At 41.0% G+C, this 18105-nt stretch overlaps 1 protein-coding gene across 1 annotated transcript; it reads right to left on the minus strand.

Moving 5' to 3' along the window:
- Positions 1–232: 232 nt before the first annotated feature.
- On the minus strand, positions 233–9708 carry LOC127904386 (uncharacterized). Its single transcript, XM_052447670.1, has 6 exons — positions 7522–9708; positions 6830–7091; positions 6180–6292; positions 4236–5921; positions 3955–4121; positions 233–3551 (listed from the first exon to the last, which is right to left on the minus strand). Exons 1-6 carry the CDS (start codon positions 9706–9708, stop codon positions 233–235), a joined length of 7734 nt encoding a protein of 2577 aa, XP_052303630.1.
- Positions 9709–18105: the final 8397 nt, after the last annotated feature.

An 18105-nucleotide genomic window follows, 5' to 3' on the forward strand; every position in this document is an offset into this window, starting at 1 on the left:
CGTAAAACTTTTCATGAAAACATTTCTTATTGCCCCCAGTGTAGGGGTGTGATTTTAGTCTGGGCTTTTGTATAAAGCAGAAATTCGTTCAGCCGATGCTAAAATTTTTTAGGTGCGATAACAACAAGACATGCACTGTTGGGATCAATGCAAAAAATGATTGTTGTGAGATCAATGCAAAAGAGAAAGAAGTCAATGGCCAAACTTTGCTTTATTGATTTAGGAGCCTACATCAAGCATAATATCTTTTTACAGAGTCAGAATTCACAGGTCGAGCTAGGTCTTCTCCATCCATTCTAGCCAACTTCAGCGCTCCTCCTGAGAATGCCTTCTTTACTATGTAAGGACCCTCGTAATTCAGTGCCCATTTGCTTTGATCGTCTCCAGGTAACGACAATATTTTCTTCAATACTAGATCCCCTTCTTGAAACAACCGCGGTCTAACCTTCTTATCATATGCCTTGGCCATTCGTTTCTGGTAAAGTTGGTGATGACATATTGCAGCTATCCTCTTTTCGCTGATCAAGTTCAGTTGCTCATATCTCACTTTGGCCCACTCAGCCTCTTCTAGTTCGGAATCCATTAATACTCTTAACGATGGGATTTCCACTTCCAACGGCATTACTGCCTCCATACCGTATACCAAAGAATATGGGGTAGTCCCTGTCGAGGTCCTGACTGTAGTGCGGTATGCGTGAAGTGCGAATGACAACATCTCATGCCAATCTCTATATGTGACTACCATTTTCTGAATAATCTTCTTGATGTTCTTGTTGGCGGCTTCTACTGCGCCATTCATCTTTGGTCGGTATGGTGAAGACTTCGAATGCTTGATTTTCCATTTAGTACACAGCTCCGCTATCATTTTGCCATTGAAATTCTGTGCATTATCTGTCACTATCCTTTCAGGAGGACCATATCGACAAATCAAGTCCTTTTCTATAAACCTCTTCACTACGTTCTGTGTTACGTGGGCATATGAACTAGCTTCTACCCATTTTGTGAAGTAGTCAATAGCTACGAGGATGAATCTATGACCATTGCTAGCTTTTGGGTTAACAGGCCCGATCACGTCAATTCCCCACATTGTAAATGGCCAAGGGGATATTAGATTAAATAGAGGAGCTGGTGGCATATTGACCTTGTCACTGTAAACTTGACATTTATGACATTTCCTGACATAATCAATGCAGTCTTTCTCTAGTGTCATCCAAAAATAACCAGCCCTTTGGATTTTCCTCGCTATCATATGCCCGCTAGCATGGGTTGAGCAAATCCCCTCGTGGACCTCCCGTAATGCCTTTCTAGCATCTGCCTCATTCAAACACCTTAGTAGGGTCCCATCAAATGATCTTTTGTACAAAATCTCTCCATCTAAATAGAAGTCTATAGCCAACCTTCTCAAAGTTTTCTTATCCGTTTTGGAAGCTCCCACCGGATATTCGTGATTTTGCACAAAGTTCTTGATATCATAATACCAAGGATGTCCGTCTATCTCTCCTTCAACTAAGCAACAGTGAGCTGGGTCATTTCTAATGTCAATGTGTACCGGTTGTACCTTGCACTTGAGATCAATGGTAGTCATAGCAGCTAGCGTGGCCAAAGCATCTACAAAATGGTTCCCCTCTCTTCCCAGATGGGTGAATCTAATTTCTTCAAATTCCTTTGCTAGCGTGGCCAGGTATTCCTGGTACGGCCTCAACTTTTCCTCCTTGGTTTGCCATTCCCCCTTAACCTGACAGATAATCAACATTGAATCTCCGTATACATCTAACTTCTTTATCTTCAACTCTAATGCCGCTTCTAAACCGAGGATACAAGCTTCATACTCAGCTGTATTGTTGGTGCACTCGAAATGTAGTTTAACCGAAACTGGATATTGTTTCTTATCAGGAGAGATTATTACCGCACCGGCCCCGTTACCATGTACATTCACTGCACCGTCAAAAAACATCGTCCACCAATCTGTCTTTTCTTCTTCTTTCTCTATTGACAATATATCTTCATCGGGGAAGTCAAAATCCAAAGGTTCGTAATCTTCAACAGCATTATCGGCCAGATGGTCCGCGATTGCACTTCCTTTTACGGCTTTCCTTGTCATATATACTATGTCATATTCTGCTAATAAAACTTGCCACCTTGCAATTCGACTTGAGAGAAAGGGCTTGTTACAAATGTACCTCAGAGGATCCACCTTTGAAATCAACCAAGTGGTATAGTATAACATATAATGTCGCAACCTCTTTGCCGCCCACACCAACGCACAACAAAGCCTTTCTATTTCCGTGTATCTAGACTCCCATTCAGTGAATTTCTTACTTAAGTAATAAATAGCTCTTTCTTTCCTTCCGGTTTCGTCATGCTGACCCAATACACATCCCATGGCTGCTTCAGTCACTGTTAGATACAATACTAGGGGTTTTCCCGATACCGGAGGAACCAGTAAAGGTGGATTTTGTAAATAATGTTTGATTTTATTGAATGCCTCCTCACACTCCTCATTCCAGGTTCCAGGATTCTTTTTCCTTAGTAGTCGGAATATAGGTTCACACGTCGTTGTTAACTGAGCTATGAACCGAGCAATGTAGTTTAACCTTCCCAAGAATCCTCTTACTTCTTTCTCCGTCTTAGGGGATGACATAGCTTGGATGGCCCTTACTTTATCTGGATCCACCTCTATACCTCTATCACTTACCACAAATCCTAACAGCTTGCCCGATTTAACTCCGAACGAACATTTTGCAGGATTAAGCCTTAGTTCATACTTCCTCAACCTCTCAAACAACTTCCTCAAAACTTCAACATGATCCTCTCCCCTTTTAGACTTGGCAATCATGTCGTCTACATACACCTCAATTTCCTTGTGCATCATGTCGTGGAACAAAGTCACCATTGCTCTTTGATAGGTTGCTCCTGCATTCTTCAATCCAAATGGCATGACCTTGTAGCAGAACGTCCCCCAAGGTGTGACAAAAGTTGTTTTCGCCTTATCCTCCGGAGCCATTTTTATCTGGTTGTATCCTGAAAAACCATCCATAAAGGAATAAGTGGAACTCCGGGCAGCGTTATCTACTAAAACATCTATGTGTGGTAGGGGAAAATCATCCTTAGGGCTAGCTCTATTCAAATTCCGAAAATCCACACAAACTCTAATCTTCCCCTCCTTCTTAGGCACCACAACAACGTTAGATACCCATTGTGGATATCTAACTACTTCTAGGAAGCCAGCATCCCATTGCTTCTCCAGTTCTGCCTTGACCTTGATCCAGACATCCGGGTGGGCCCTCCTCAGCTTCTGCTTGACTGGCTTACAACCTTCTTCCAACGGTATTTTGTGTACTACAATATTTGTATCCAAACCCGGCATATCTTCATAGGACCAAGCAAAGACATCTGAATATTCTTGTAATAGGGTGATCATTTTTATCCTTTGTTCAGAAGTAATTAAGGTACCTATTTTCAACTCTTTCTTGAGCTGATCACTACCCACATTGATGGTTTCGAGTTCCTCGGCGATAGGCTTCCAAGTCTGTTCCTGTTGTTCTACTAGCCTGGTGAATTCACTGATATTGCTTTCATCCCACTCTTCTTCTTCCATAGCTATCACATGCTCGTTCAAGTTTGGCCATTTATTCTTGATGCTAAACGTATGTGATGTTGTGGGAGATCCGCTTTCAGGATTCCTGAAAGCGGGAAGTGTTTGGTGTAAATGCATAAAAAGACAGCAATTTGTGAAAAGTGCATGATCTCACAATTTATTTAAAGAAAAGGTGGGCTTCATGACAAACATAAAATCTAGCTGACATCATGAGCCTTGATTGTCAACTAGAGGAAATAAAAGCAAACATAAGCAATGACAAAAGCATGTTAAGACAAACAAAATTAGTTTACATTTTGAAAACCAATGGAGCTTCTTGGGTCACCCAGTTCTGAAACTTCTCGTCTTGAGCTAACTTGCGCACAAAGGTCTTGGTGGATACTTCTTCTATGGTGTAGATCGTCAGTTGTGGGAGTGCTTCATCTCCCTTTCTTGCTACTGTCTTCATTTCATCTCCTTCCATCTTGTTTTCCCCCAAGGTATTTATGCTCATGTTTGACAGTTCTTGATCAGGGCTTTCGGCCTCTTTATCATGTTGCATTATGTATGCAGCTTTTGGGAATGACACGCTAAGGGGAGGGATTTCTAGTTTTTCTTCCTCTAGCTCTCTTCCTTTGATTCTAGCCATCCTTCTTGCCCTTCTCCGACCAGCAGCCCACCGATAATCCTCTTGGTTAGGTTGGTACCCTAGCCCAAATCTTTGAGCAGCACTTTTCACCTTTACCAGATTAACCCCTTCTGGTATCCCGATAATAAGGTTATACTGAAATGGGATCTCGCGGTTCAAGAAGCATAGACTTGCCATCCTTGCTGCTTCTGAGATCCTGGGCCTTCTTAGCACTGTGTTCTCTGGCACCCAGTCGGTGTTCACAATCTCAAAGGCATGGATATTGTTACCCTTGCAATCGCCCGCTTCGATAAAAGGCACAGCTACATTCTTTGTCATGGACACTGTCTCCTCGGCCTTGACAGTTACCAACATCCCATTCATGATATACTTCAGGCATTGGTGCAATGACGAAGCTACTGCCCCCGCTGCATGAATCCAAGGTCTTCCTAACAACATAATATAGGAAGGGTGGATATCCATAACCTGAAGTGTTACTAAGAACATTTGTGGTCCCACATATAGCTCCACTTCTAAAGTCCCAATTATTGGCCTAGGCGAGCCATCATACGCTCTGGCCATCATAGTACTTGGTTTAATATGGGATTCATCGATCGGCATTTCTTCCAGCATGTGCTTTGGCAACACGTTAAGGGCCGAGCCATTATCAATGAGTACTTTTCCTATGAGGCAGTCCTTGCACCTAACCGTAATGTATAAAGGCTTGTTATGTCCGGTACCTTCAGCATCGAGCTCGTCAGCTGTGAAGTACAGGTAATTCGTTGCATGGATCCTCCCCACTAGATGCTCCATGGTTTTATGTTCGATGTCTTGGGGTACATATGCCTCATTCAATACCTTTTGCAAGGCGTTTCGATGCGGCTCAGAGCTGAGTATCAAGGACATAAGGGAGATCCTAGCTGGAGTCTTCTTTAGTTGATCTACTATGCAATATTCACTATGCTTGATCAACTTCAGGAATTCATTCGACTCCTCTTCTGTTACTGGCTTATTAACTTCTAGTGTTTTGTCAAGATCTACCACTTCTTTGCCCTTTGCCTTTCTCAACTCCTCGGGCGTAAAGCAACGACCACTCCGAGTCAAACCACTAATCTCGGTTTGGAACAAGGGAAGTGGAGTTTGAACGTTGGAGGTATAGCCGTAATTGTAATGCATGGCATTGTGGTTTCCTTTTGTGCAGGAAGGTTTGACCAAGATTAGCCTTGGTGGCCCCTTAGCTGTTTGTTGGATCCTACATACTCCTGTCATCTCATCTCGACCTTCCATCATACTCACCTCACTGCTGCTCTTCATGGGTTCAATCCTCAACTCCCCTATTTTTAGCATTTTTGCAATCTTTTCGCAAAACTCGATGCAATCCTCAATATGATGTCCATCTCTTCCATGGTATTCACAGTAATCATATCCCTCCAAACGGCTTTCCCCTTTTGTCTTTAAAAATCCTGATTGTACCAACATGTCATACAACTTCTTCATGGATACCTTCAATACCTTGCATTGATTTCCCACTTCGATCATGCCTACTCCACTACTATTTGGGGCATGCTTAGGCAATGGGTTTGAATTAACATTGGGCTTGTCTTCAAAGGATACCCATCCCATCTTAATAAGCTCCAATAGCCTCTTCTTGAAAGCGTAACAGGTTTCAATCCCATGCCCGGGATTACCCCCATGGTACTCGCAAGCCAACTCGGGCTTGTACCAAATTGGGAATGGTGGTTGTAGTGGTAGTGTAGGGATAGGAGCTATTTGTCCAATGCTCAACAGTTTGGCGTACATGTCCTTCAAAGGCATGGGTAACGGTGGCAGTTGTTCTGAAGTGTATTTTGTATGGGGTCTTTGGTAGTGATTTTGGTAGTTTGACTGGTTATTTGTTCGATTAGGGGAAAAAGGTTGGTTAAAGTTTATGCGTGAGAATTGAGAGGTAGGTGCTTGAGGATTATGGAAATCTACTCTCTTGCCCTTGTACCCACCTTCCAGATTGTTAACATCGCCTTCTCTCTTTCTTCCAATAAAACCCTTCTTTTCCACTGGCATCGCTATTCGCCCAGCTTTAATCCCTTGTTCTATCCTTTCAGCTATGCGTACCGCATCATAGAAATGTTGAGAGGAGCTACCCATTAGGTGCTCATAATAAGGTGCTTTGAAGGTATTGGCAAACAAGCTCACCATCTCCGTTTCTATCAAAGGGGGTTGGACATGCATTGCCTCATCCCTCCATCTTTGCGCATAAGCCCTCACTGACTCCTGGCTCCTTTTCTCCATTGCCATTAGACTTGTTCGATCAGGAGCGATTTCCATGTTAAACTTGTACTGTTTGAGGAAAGCCTCCACCAAGTCTCTCCAGCTCTTGATCTTGATGCTGTCTAACCTCATGTACCAGCTCAAAGCGGATCCTGCTAGGCTATCTTGAAAGAAATAGATTAGCAATTTATCATCACGGATCACTTCCGCCATCTTGTTGCAGTAGGATCGAAGGTGAGTGTTTGGGCATTCCAAACCGGTATACTTAATGAACTCTGGTATTCGAAAATCTTTTGGTACCACGATGTTTGGTACCAAACATACTTCGGCTGCTCGTATGGGGTCAAACCAGTCATTACCCTCAACTGCCCTTAACCTTTCTTCTAGAGCAAATAGCTTGTCTTGGTCCATCACACTGGGAGACCTATTATCCGGGACTCCCTCCACTGTTAAGTCCACAGTGATTGGAGCGTGAGTTGGCTGGATAGGGGTGATAGGCACAAAATGTTGTTCATTGGCCGAGTTTGCCCCCTGGTTTTGGGATACCTGAGGGATGTGAGCTGCTGGCGCTCCTTCAGGCTGTTGTGCTGATGTTCCCTCCCCATTCTTAGCTCTTAGAAGCTGCTCAAGTAAGTCAGTTAACCGAGAAACTTCATTTTTTACGGACTCCAACTCGGTCTGATAATGTGACTCTAAATGAGCTCTCTCTTCGTTCTCCATTCTCGCTCTAGACCGGGTGTTGTGGACTTTGGATGTGGGACCTATGTTTCACGATCTGGCATGCATATGATAAATTAAAAACAAATGCGTGATGAAAATATGATGCTCGTGCAGATGTATATTTTAAAGTTGATTCATGACTTTCGTAATCCTTTAGGCAAGATTTCTGAGTTGACCCGATTGCTGTAAAGGAGGGTTTGCCAAGTTCTTATCATTGTAGCTTACCAAAACATTTTAGAAAGAAAGATAGGTCATGGCCTTCTTATAAATAGAAGTCATTCATACAATGATTACAAAACAGGGCGTTATACATTGTTACCCTTTAAAAGGCGTTTCCCCTATTAGCTAAGTCCCCAATAAAACATGTGATGGCTGCCATGTATTCCCGATACTTTGAAGCATCATTTCCAACTTGGGTAGCTTGTCGTTGCAACCTTTCCGCATAACGGGCTACTTGCTCGACCTGCTGCGTTATATGCCTTATCTTATCATGGAACACAGTGTTATCTGCAATTATCACTTCGTTGCTGGCTCCTAGGGCTTCATTACTTCTTTCCAATACTCGAACCATATCCTCCGACCGGGCCAACTTATCCCTTACCCTCTGCAGTTCTTCCTTTTCGATATCCAGTTCGGCTATTTTGGAGTTAATTTGGACTATAAAGCTGTCCATGTAGCCTTGACATTCTTGACGCTCTTGCTTAGCCTTACTAAGCTCCTCCTCCATCTCGAAGTAATGGCTTCTCAACTCCCTCAACTCTTCTACTTGTATCTCGATCTCAGATTGTAAAGTCATCATTCTTCCTTTCGAAGACTCAGCTCTTTTCTGGTAATCTCTCATATCAGACTCGGCGGCCTTTCTTGCACTTCTCTCTTCCTCAAGCTGCACCATATATTGAGCTCTAATCCTTCTTTCCTCTTCTATGTCGAGCTGGGCTAACCGATTCTTCTCCTTTTCAACTTCTATTTTCTTTGAAAGAATGCTCTTTCCCTTCTTCAAGGAATCCATCACTTCTTTGTCAACATTCATCTTGCCTTTTGTTGATCTTTTAACCTTTGCCAACTCTTTTTCTGCGAGCACATTCTTCTTAACCAGCTCATCATATTCGGTCATTCGTTTCTTTAGCTCAGCCTGGACCCCTTTTGCTATTTCTTCCGCTACCTTGGCCCTTTTCTGCCATTCCTTTAAAGATGTCAATTGTTTATCCTGTTTTTCCAACTGCTGATTCAAGTAAACCCTCATCGTGTTTTCTTCCTCTAATTGATTTTCTAACAGTCGCAGCTGCCCTTTGCTCTTGCTAAGATCAATTCTACATTGTTCTAGCTGCTTTCTCAGCTCTTCCTCAATATCAGTCCTTTTCCTTTTTGGTTGCTCTATTGCGGATTCTGGATGTTTTGGTATGGAGAAACCCCTTTCTTCAGCAAGCTCTTCATTCCTCCAAACTGCATAATTCTGGCTGAATGATGTTTCAAATGTGCTCCCTTCTTCCCTTTTTACCATCAGGGGTCTTTCCCAATCTTGTCGGATAAGCTCCATTTCTTCGAGGAAGGGTTGGTGCTTGAATAAACCGATGAAATCAGCTAAACCCAGAGTTCTTGGCGCGTACTGCATTCCACCCAACTGTCTTGTTACTAGGGCGGGCGCGTAGCTGATGTACCCGGTTATACCAATCAAAGGAACCCATATCTTATTTCCACAGCTCATTGTGCAGATGGCATTGTTCATCCATGGTGCTTTCCATTTGAAGTTGCTCCTTGGCAATGCTGCATATTTATCTATCCATGCTTTCTCATCCCAATTCTTCCAAGTCTCATCCATGGTAACCTTTAACGGTCGTAGGTCAAACCACCAAAAGTTGTTAAAAATGTCCCTTGGTGTTTCGATATGACTGATAATCCATAAATACAACATAGGGGTGCAACATCTCATGGCTCCTTTTCCATGCATTCTGCAGTGATTGAGTGATAACATGGTTTCTCCCAAAATAGCTGATGAAGGATTGATCTGGTCACGCTCGTATTCTATGAAGACACTTGCTGCTTCCAAACTGATGACTCCGATTTCGGAAGGGAACAATACTAGCCCAAAAATGGCGAAGGCCACCAACCTGTATCGTTCCTCTCCTAACTTCCCTTCTTCAGCATTTTTCTTCATTCGGGCCTCAATGACTTTCCATTTGAAACCCCCATCGGCGACTCTACATTGACTGATTTTTCCCAAGCCTAATAAATTGATTACCTCCGAAGCTGTATCTTCAAATCTTCGCCTTAGGTAGATCCTGTGGCTGTCGTTTGGAAAATCTAGAATCCTTTCATATTCCTCCAAAGTCGGTGTCATATCAATGTTCCCAAAGGTAAAACTCCGATAACTAGGATCCCAAAAATTCAGTAGGGCTTTGATTGCTGCTGCTTGTACGGGTAACCTCATTAGTTGTGCAATTCTCCCATATCGCCTTTCAAAAATAGTCTCATCAATGTATTCCATAATAGACACTAACTTCCCCAAGTCATTTACCATGTGATTTATCTTAGTAATGCAAGGCAACCTACTAGCATCGATTCTTGGGCATTTTCCTTCAGCTACTTGAGTCAACTCAGATTCTTGCCCAAACTCTTGGAAAGATAGGTACTTAGTCATGATTTGGTTCAAAACCTGGATTGATGAATTTAACATTGTTAATCATGATGCAAATGAACATAAGATAGATATCCTAAGGACAAGTTCTAATTATTAGGTGAGAATGGGTAGGTTTTCTATCTGGTCTTTAAAAGGGTCTCATATCTGCCCAGTGACGTTCTTCGTAAAGACAGTATGGGGGCGTTGCAAGGAACAGTTAAGGTAAGTATACCCACCATTACCAAGCAGGCACTCAGATATGAGTTGGGTGTTTCACGCATCTGAACCCTGACCGATAGTCATAGGGCAAATCGCTAATCCCCCACCTAACTTAAAGCTTGTGTGTGCTTCTCAAAATCAAAGTATGTGATGCATGTGACAGTTCTATAAGATGCATGAGACAGTTCTATACAAATGCATGAACAATATGCGTAAAAATATTTAAAGCATATAAGCAGATAACAAAAGGAAAAGTATATTAAAAAACACACGAAAAAACAATTCAGACAAAAACAAAGCTTAGTCCACAAGGTCCCCAGTGGAGTCGCCATTCTGTCGCGGGTGCGCGGCGTCGCGGCGAGTATTCCACTTTTTAATATCTAGGAAGTGTGTATGGTATCTATCTGGCAAATGTGGGGAGACAAGAAAATAGTCTTTTGTTGGTAGGAAAATGGAATGGGAGTCGCCACCTAGTATTTTGGTCACTAGGAACCCTAACTGGTCTCAGAGATTAGGTACGGGGACTGGTTGCGTAAAGGGAAGGTATTAGCACCCTAAATACGCCCTACCTAAGGTAAGCTGCATTGTTTATCTGTCTGATAAAATTCAAGGTCTCGTTGTGTTTCCTAGTTGTTGGTCCATCTATGGTTCAAGAAAAGTCCTCCTCAATAAGGAGGTCCTTATCTTATCGGGTAAAACCTAATCCTTCTGATGTATATGTATGTTGGTCCGTCTATGGTCCAAGAAAAGTTCTCCTCAATAAGGAGGTCCTTATCTTAAGGGGTAAAACCTAATCCTTCTAACTGTCTATGTATGTTGGTCCGTCTATGGTTCAAGAAAAGTCCTCCTCAATAAGGAGGTCCTTATCTTATCGGGTAAAACCTAACCATTCTAACGTCTATGAAAAACCATATTTTTTATATCAGGAATACGTCTTACGTATAAATTCGTAATCCCAAATACTAAAAGAGGACAAAAAGATTTTTTAGAATTTTTGAAATATTGGCCTAGTTCTCATGGCTTGAATAAACTGGTTATTAAAGCCAAAATGCATGCTAATACATATATTGTTTTGAAATTTTCTTTGTTGTGTGAAAAATATGATGTTAAAATATTTATATATATATATTGGAGAGACTAGGCCGTATTTAAAACAAAATCATTTTTTAATTATGTATATTTTTTTTGACGTTTCGACGCAAATCGGGTATTTTAATACTGGGTTTGTATCCTTACGGTATAAAAATGCAACCCAAATATTAATTCACTTTGATAAAAATATGCAGGAAAAATCAACAAAATTTTTAAAGATATTTTGGAAACTTTTTTTTCGAAAATCTTTGATGTTTTGATGAAAACCGGGTATTTTTAATACCGGATTTGTATCTTTACAGTATAAAAATACAAACCGATATTGATCAAAATATAGTAATAAAATTACAACAAAATCCCATATATTTTTTACTAATTTTTGCAGAATTTTCGTAATTTTTCACATATATATATAAGTAATACAAAAAATATAATATATATAATATATAATATTAAATCGGGCTGGGCCGGCCCAAAACAACTGGGCCGGACTCAGCCCCAAAAGTGTTGGGCCGATCTCGGCCCAAAAAATGGATTGGGCCGACTTCGGCCCAGATACTATTATACACTTCTGGGCCCGACCCGGCCCAGAAGACTGGGCTGGGCCAGGACCAGCCTGGCCCAGCAACAAACGCTGGCGGGGGGAATTATTTTCCCCCCACCCTTCTGCATGCAGAACGTTATTCGTTCTGCATGCAGGAACGAAAAAAAAGAAAATGCAGTAATGAAGGGAGGAGGAAGAATTACCTGGCACGGAGGAGGCGGTGGAGCTTGCTGCGTTTCCGGCGGTGTTGTGGCGTTGCGGTGGAAGCCGGTGGTGGTATCAAGCGTGCACTGGTCCCGGCTAGAAGATGAGGGAGCCGATTCCTGCAGAGGAGAAGGAAAGCTCTCGGCTGGAGCTGTCGGTGTAACTGAGGAAGGAACTGCTACTCCGGTTGCTGCTGGGCGTCGCTGGAGGAAAGAAGACTGCTGTTGGCCGGCGAAGAAGCTGGAAGGCGGGGGCTTGCTCCTGTGGAGGCTGTCACTGCTGAGGAGGCCGCGGGAGGCGTTGCTGGGGCTGTTGAAGCTGCGGTGAAGGAGAAGCTGAGGTGAAGCTCTGTTGCTGGCGTTGTGTTGATGGGAGGGAGAGGGGACAATGTTTCTTTGTGACTGCTGGAAGAGAATGAGAGGAAATGGAGGGGGCTGCCCCGATTTGGTTTTGCAAGAGAGAAAGGTGTCCCTTGTTGCTGGTTGCTGAGGGGGAGAAGAAAATCAAGGGGAGTGGCGCTAGAAGAAGGACTGTTCGGGTGTGTGTGGGTCTGTGGGGGAGCTGGACTACGGTGGAGAGAAAAAAAAGAAAGGGAAGGCTGTTTGCAGGAAAAAACCGGGCAGAAAAGCTTATTTTGTGCCAACTTTGAGCTCCTCTCTCGCCAAACCCCTTGAGCATGAAAATTGATCCTATTTATAGGGCCGGACAGAGGGTAATCTCGTCTTCAATGGGAAAAACATCCCAGCCCTTGATTCGCCTTGAGTAATTCAAACCGTTGGTTCAAAGTGTGCACCTCGAACTGCCAAATTTGCAGACTGCCCGAGGTGCACGATTTGGGCCACAAAACGGAGCTGTTCCAAACTTTTTTAACCCGACCGGACCACTCCCCATGATAAATGGGTTCCAGGTGGACATGTCGGTGCATGCTTTGTCGGATTTGGGGGCCAAACGAGGCAGCAAACACGCCTGGAAGTCGGCCACTCGGGCAGCTCGGCGGGGAAGACAGTGAACAGTACCGGGCGATGCGTCGCCTGGTTCCTGCCTCTTTTTTTTTTTTTTTTTTGGCATGAAACGGCGTCGTTTTTAGGCAAAACGCGCCGTTTCATTTAAGTCCAGCAAGACGCCAAAACGCGTCAATTTTTCAAAGCAGCCCTCAATTAATTGGTCCTTGGCCTCTGATTTATGCAATTGAGCCCTCAATTGATTAATAAACTTTCAATTTCTTCAATTAGGCCCCTGAACCGAATAATTGCAGCCCCTCCATTTACGCGCCTCTTCCAATTTGGTCCCTGATTTCGGATTTTCTCAATTAAGTCCCCAATTGGCCCTTAAACTTCAATATTTATGCAATTAGGCCCCTGATTTGACCTAATAAATTCCTAAAAAATATATTTTGGCCCCAGAACTTAAATTTCTTCTAATTAAAGCCCAAATTGACTTAAAAATCAATTTTTCTTACAATCAAATCTCCTATAAATTCATTTAAAAATCCAATTAAGTCCATAAACATCCAAATTTGGGCTTTTCTCCTCAAATTTCAAATTTCCCTTCTCAACAGGGCTCTCCTCCTTCAAGAATAAACTGTCAAAAATCCAATCTTTGTATTTTTAACCTCATTGACCAATTTTCCAACCATTTTCTGAGCGCTTCTGCCTCCTGTGATTTTTCTAACCTCCTTTGACTATATATTTATATATATATTTTGTGGGGACCCAAAAATGGGTTACAACAGTAGCTACGTATTTGAGCATGTTAAATCAGTTAAAATAGACAAATATGTATGTACTTATGTTTAAATAGCGTTAAGATCTAGAGTTCAAATATGTTTACATGAAAACTATGGAAGAAGATGCATGAACTTTTCCATGAGAAAGCCAACTTTCTCAAGTTGCAATTTGGTTTGGCATAAGAGCATTCCAAGAATTAGTCAGGGGTCTCTGATCTTGATTTTCATCGTGGTGTCAAACTCTTGTATATCCAATATCTCAACTCTGCGATTATTCTTCTTCCTAATCTTCATTGCTACATCTTCAGGAATAAAGTTTCCCCATATACTTACTAATGACGTTTAGATTTATCCAATAGGCTTTTTGGGCCAAGTTGTTATCTTGGATAAATACTTAATTTTCTGGTTTTAACAATCTGATCCGTTCTTTCTAACCATAATAATTGGTGGATCATACTTGATACCTGTAAAAGGTTATTTTTTTTTTGTATATTTGAGGACTCTCTGATGCTTAAATGAGTATCATTTGAGAGAAAATACAATTATTTTTTAGAGAAGAATTCCTAGAATAGATACGCAATCAGGAGTTGAAAAATTGAACCTGCTTTTGAGAGATATTCTAGTCCCTTTTATAGCTGATAAGGCTTATCTCTTTTCTCTTTTCAAAGAGAAAAGGCTAAAGTGTAAGCAAAATGTTTCTGACTTGTAAGTATAAAATATCTTTGACTTATCAAAGTAAAATATCTCCGATTTATCAAAATAAAAAAGAGCATGGGTCCAAAGATTTTTCGTCTAATGGTGGGCACCAAAGATTTTTTCTTTGTAACCCTATTTGTTCTTGCTTATGACTTTTCTTTTACTTTTGCTTTCTATAATTTTTTTAAAAATTGCTCCCATAAAAAGACCCCAAATCATCTATACTCTAGTCCAAGAGGAGAAAAAACCCACTTCAGACATTTCCATCACTGAAACCTTTTTCCCTATCTTTCTTTTAAACATAACAAATGGACCACAAAAATGTCAAATCTGTTTCTAAAAAAAGAGGTGCTCCTGTCCTCAACAAGGAGTTTAAGTTTCAACTAGAGCCTAAAAGGAGCAACAGGGGACAAGGGCCTATTAGACTGGGTCTTAGAACAAAAGAGGATGGTACATTGGCATCCACCTCCAGTAGTGAGGTGAGAAACCCTTATCGTAGAGGTCCTTCTCCTACCCCTTGTTGTTACTAATTTTGGGGCCCCATATAAAAAAACTCAAAAAAAAAAAGAAGAGAAAATACAAAAAAATTAAAAAATACTAGAAGAAAATCACAAAATTAAACCAATAAGAAGAATATACCAGAATGCCAAGGAACTTACTGAAGACTGGTTGAGGAAGATCAAAATATACAAGAGTGAAAAATTTGACGGTATATTTTCGACCGATGAAGGCCCTCTTGGCAAAGAAAAATTCAATTTGAGGAAGCAAATTCAAAATTGGATGTTCAAGGACTTAATTGGAATTTTTCAAGATCTAATTGAATTTATTGAGGTCTTAATTGCAAGAAAAATTGATTTTTGAAGTCAATTTAGGCTTTAATTGGAAGAAATTAAAGTATGGGGGTCGAATTGTAATTTTTAAGAGTTAATTTGGTCAAATCAGGGGCTTAATTGTATAAAAATTAAAGTTTGATGGGCAATAAAGGACTTCATTGAAGAAATAAAAAATCAATCATTAAACTGGAAATGGCATGTGGATACAGCGATTGAAATTGACCAAATCAAGGGCTAAATTGAAGGAATTGAAAGTTTGTTGGTCAATTGAGGGCTGGAATGCACAAATTAAGAACCAAGGACTAAAATGAAAATATCAGTCAACTTCGAGGTTGACAGGGGTGAAATTGCATGAAGTTATAAGTCTAGAGGCAATTATGAGTACAATTAAAAGCAATTGGAAGATTTAATGAAGAGAAGGGTGAGTGACATGTCGTTCAGTCGATTGATCTCTGTTTTGATAGTTTTTTTGTTGATCGAATTGACAACTTCAAACGAAAGAATGTGGAGCTACAAACCTCCAAATTAAGTAAGGTTAGATCCAAATAAAAGGTGTGTAGCCTTTCTACCAACTTCACTGGTCTCAAACGACAATGATGTTATAATTGCTCTGGCAAGGCCTTGAAAGTGGGGAACTCAGTCAGCCCTAATAGTGTAATCATCATGCAAAAAACAATTTGCTTTTCATGTGTTCACATACAACGGCTCCTCAATGGGTTTTTTCAAGGGTTTACAATATTTCCCTCAAGATCAAGATGTCAAAAATGGAGTCAAGACCTCCCAAAACCCTAGCAAAACCATATAAATACCCCCCTCAAGATCAGAAAGAGGAGATTAAAAAAAAATAGAGGAAGAGGGGGTAAAATATTGACAAGGAAGCTAAATGTGAAGGTTTAAGAGGCTAACACAAAAGTTTAACAAGTTTCTTAAGCTTAACAAGTTTGTGAGAGACAAAACTTTCTAAAGGAAAGAAAAGAGAGAGTACGTGGCCTAGATGCCCGACCTTGTTGAGTGTATTAGACAACAGACCCTGGGTTCCACCCAAGATTACTTTGAAATTACTACCCCCATCTATATATATGTAATAAGGTATTCTTTCACTCTTTAAGGGTTCACGAGGGAGGTGTTTATTTACTACCAGCTAGGTTCAGTCTAGCTATATCCCAATGGATGAACAATTTTGTCCTTATTTGAAAAGTTTTGTAGGTTTGTTGGGTTCGAACCTATAATTAATGTATTAAAAAACTGCTACCAATTGGTCGCTAGCACCGATGGTGACAATGACATGCGTTGGTTTTTTACCTTCACTAACAAACCTATTGGCGCCATGCAGGAGATGTTGTTGGAAAAGCCAATGCATGTTAAGAGTGAAGGGGAATATGGTTGGTTATAAGATACTACAAGATAATTAATCCCAAAGAGGGGTTGCAACCAATTAGGGTTGTTCGCATTGCTAGAGGGTCCCTTTCCTTGAAGTGAACAATAAGCCTTGTCTGACCTCGGACGAGGAGAGAAACTGTGGTATATTAGCCTTGACTTTAACTGAATATGAAGTCAATAGTATGGCCAAAGGATACTACTAAGTTGTATTGCAAAGTATATTGCTTCCCTGCCTTTTTTTTTTAACTTCCTTCTTTTGTACTTGTCTTTGCAGGACTATAGCTAAAGAAGAAGGGGGAACTTCATCAGGGCCTATAGAAAAGAGTTTACCCCAGGGGTTTTTATCTCTTATAGCTAGTGGAGGCAGAGATGAAAAGATGACGAGGGACTCCCCCATCATTGTTAGTGAATCCTTCGCTCTTGAGGGTTATGTTTATGAGGAGATGATGGTAGGGGCCATAACCCTCGCTTCTAGTTAACCCTCCAATTTCAGCATGGAAAATTGGTGTAGAAACTCTAGTAGGATGGGATTGGTCGTAATTATAAGGCCAAGCATTATAATTTTCACTCCTATTTACCGTTGTTTTGGTAAAACCAATTTTGGTGGCCCATTCTTAGTTGGTTGATATCTGCATACTTACCCAACCACCGTTCATACCTTCATCTTTTCTTCAAGGGTGTCAATTCTTAGCAATCCTTGTGCCATCATACTTCTCACTTCACTATGAAATTTTTTGCAATAATCAATGTCATGCCCATTGTGTTAATGATATAGGCAGAAGTCACCATTATTTTTTGTGATTGGTGTTTTGAGAGCTACCTTTAACACCTTGTATACTCACTTATGGCTATCCTTATAGTTTTTGATTCCTTCCTTGCTTCTCATCTCTACAACATTAACGTTTCTACTTCCCGAAACATTGTTGGGAAGATGATTTGAATTCATACTAGGTGCTTGGATAAGATGAAGGGCTTACCTTTTGAAAGTGATCCATGTCTCAATGCTATGTCCTGTAGCATCATAATGATATTCACATTTTAAGTCATGTTTGTACAAGTAGGTGAATGATAGATGCATGGCTAAAGTTGTGATGAGTGTTGCTTGTTCGAGGTTGAGGAGACGTTGGTACATTTTTCCTAAGAATATTGAAAGTGAGGGAAGTTGTTCATTGTTTCTCTGTAAGTCATTTCGGGGGAGAAATGTTCTTTTAGTTGTTCATTATTTTGAGAGTTGGCTTTAACACCTTGTATAACTCACTCATGGCTATCCTTATAGCTTTTGCTTCCTTCCTTCCTGTCTCTACAACATTAACGTTTCTACTTCCCGAAGCATGGTTGAGAAGAAGATTTGAATTCATATTAGGTGCATCATTAAAAGTGATTCATCTAGCTTTGATGAGCTGAAGGACCTTCTTTTTAAAAGTGATGCATGTCTCAATGCTATGTCCTAGAGCATCGGAATGATATTCACATTTTAAGTCGGGTTTGTACCAGTAGAGGAATGGTGAATGCATGGTTAAGGCATGGATAGGTGTTACTTGTTCAATATTGAGAAGATGCAGATACATTTTTCCTAAGGTTATGGAAAGTGAGGGAAGTTGTTC

This window comes from Populus trichocarpa, chromosome 15 (genome assembly GCF_000002775.5).
Source record: "Populus trichocarpa isolate Nisqually-1 chromosome 15, P.trichocarpa_v4.1, whole genome shotgun sequence".
NCBI classification, from domain to species: domain Eukaryota; kingdom Viridiplantae; phylum Streptophyta; class Magnoliopsida; order Malpighiales; family Salicaceae; genus Populus; species Populus trichocarpa.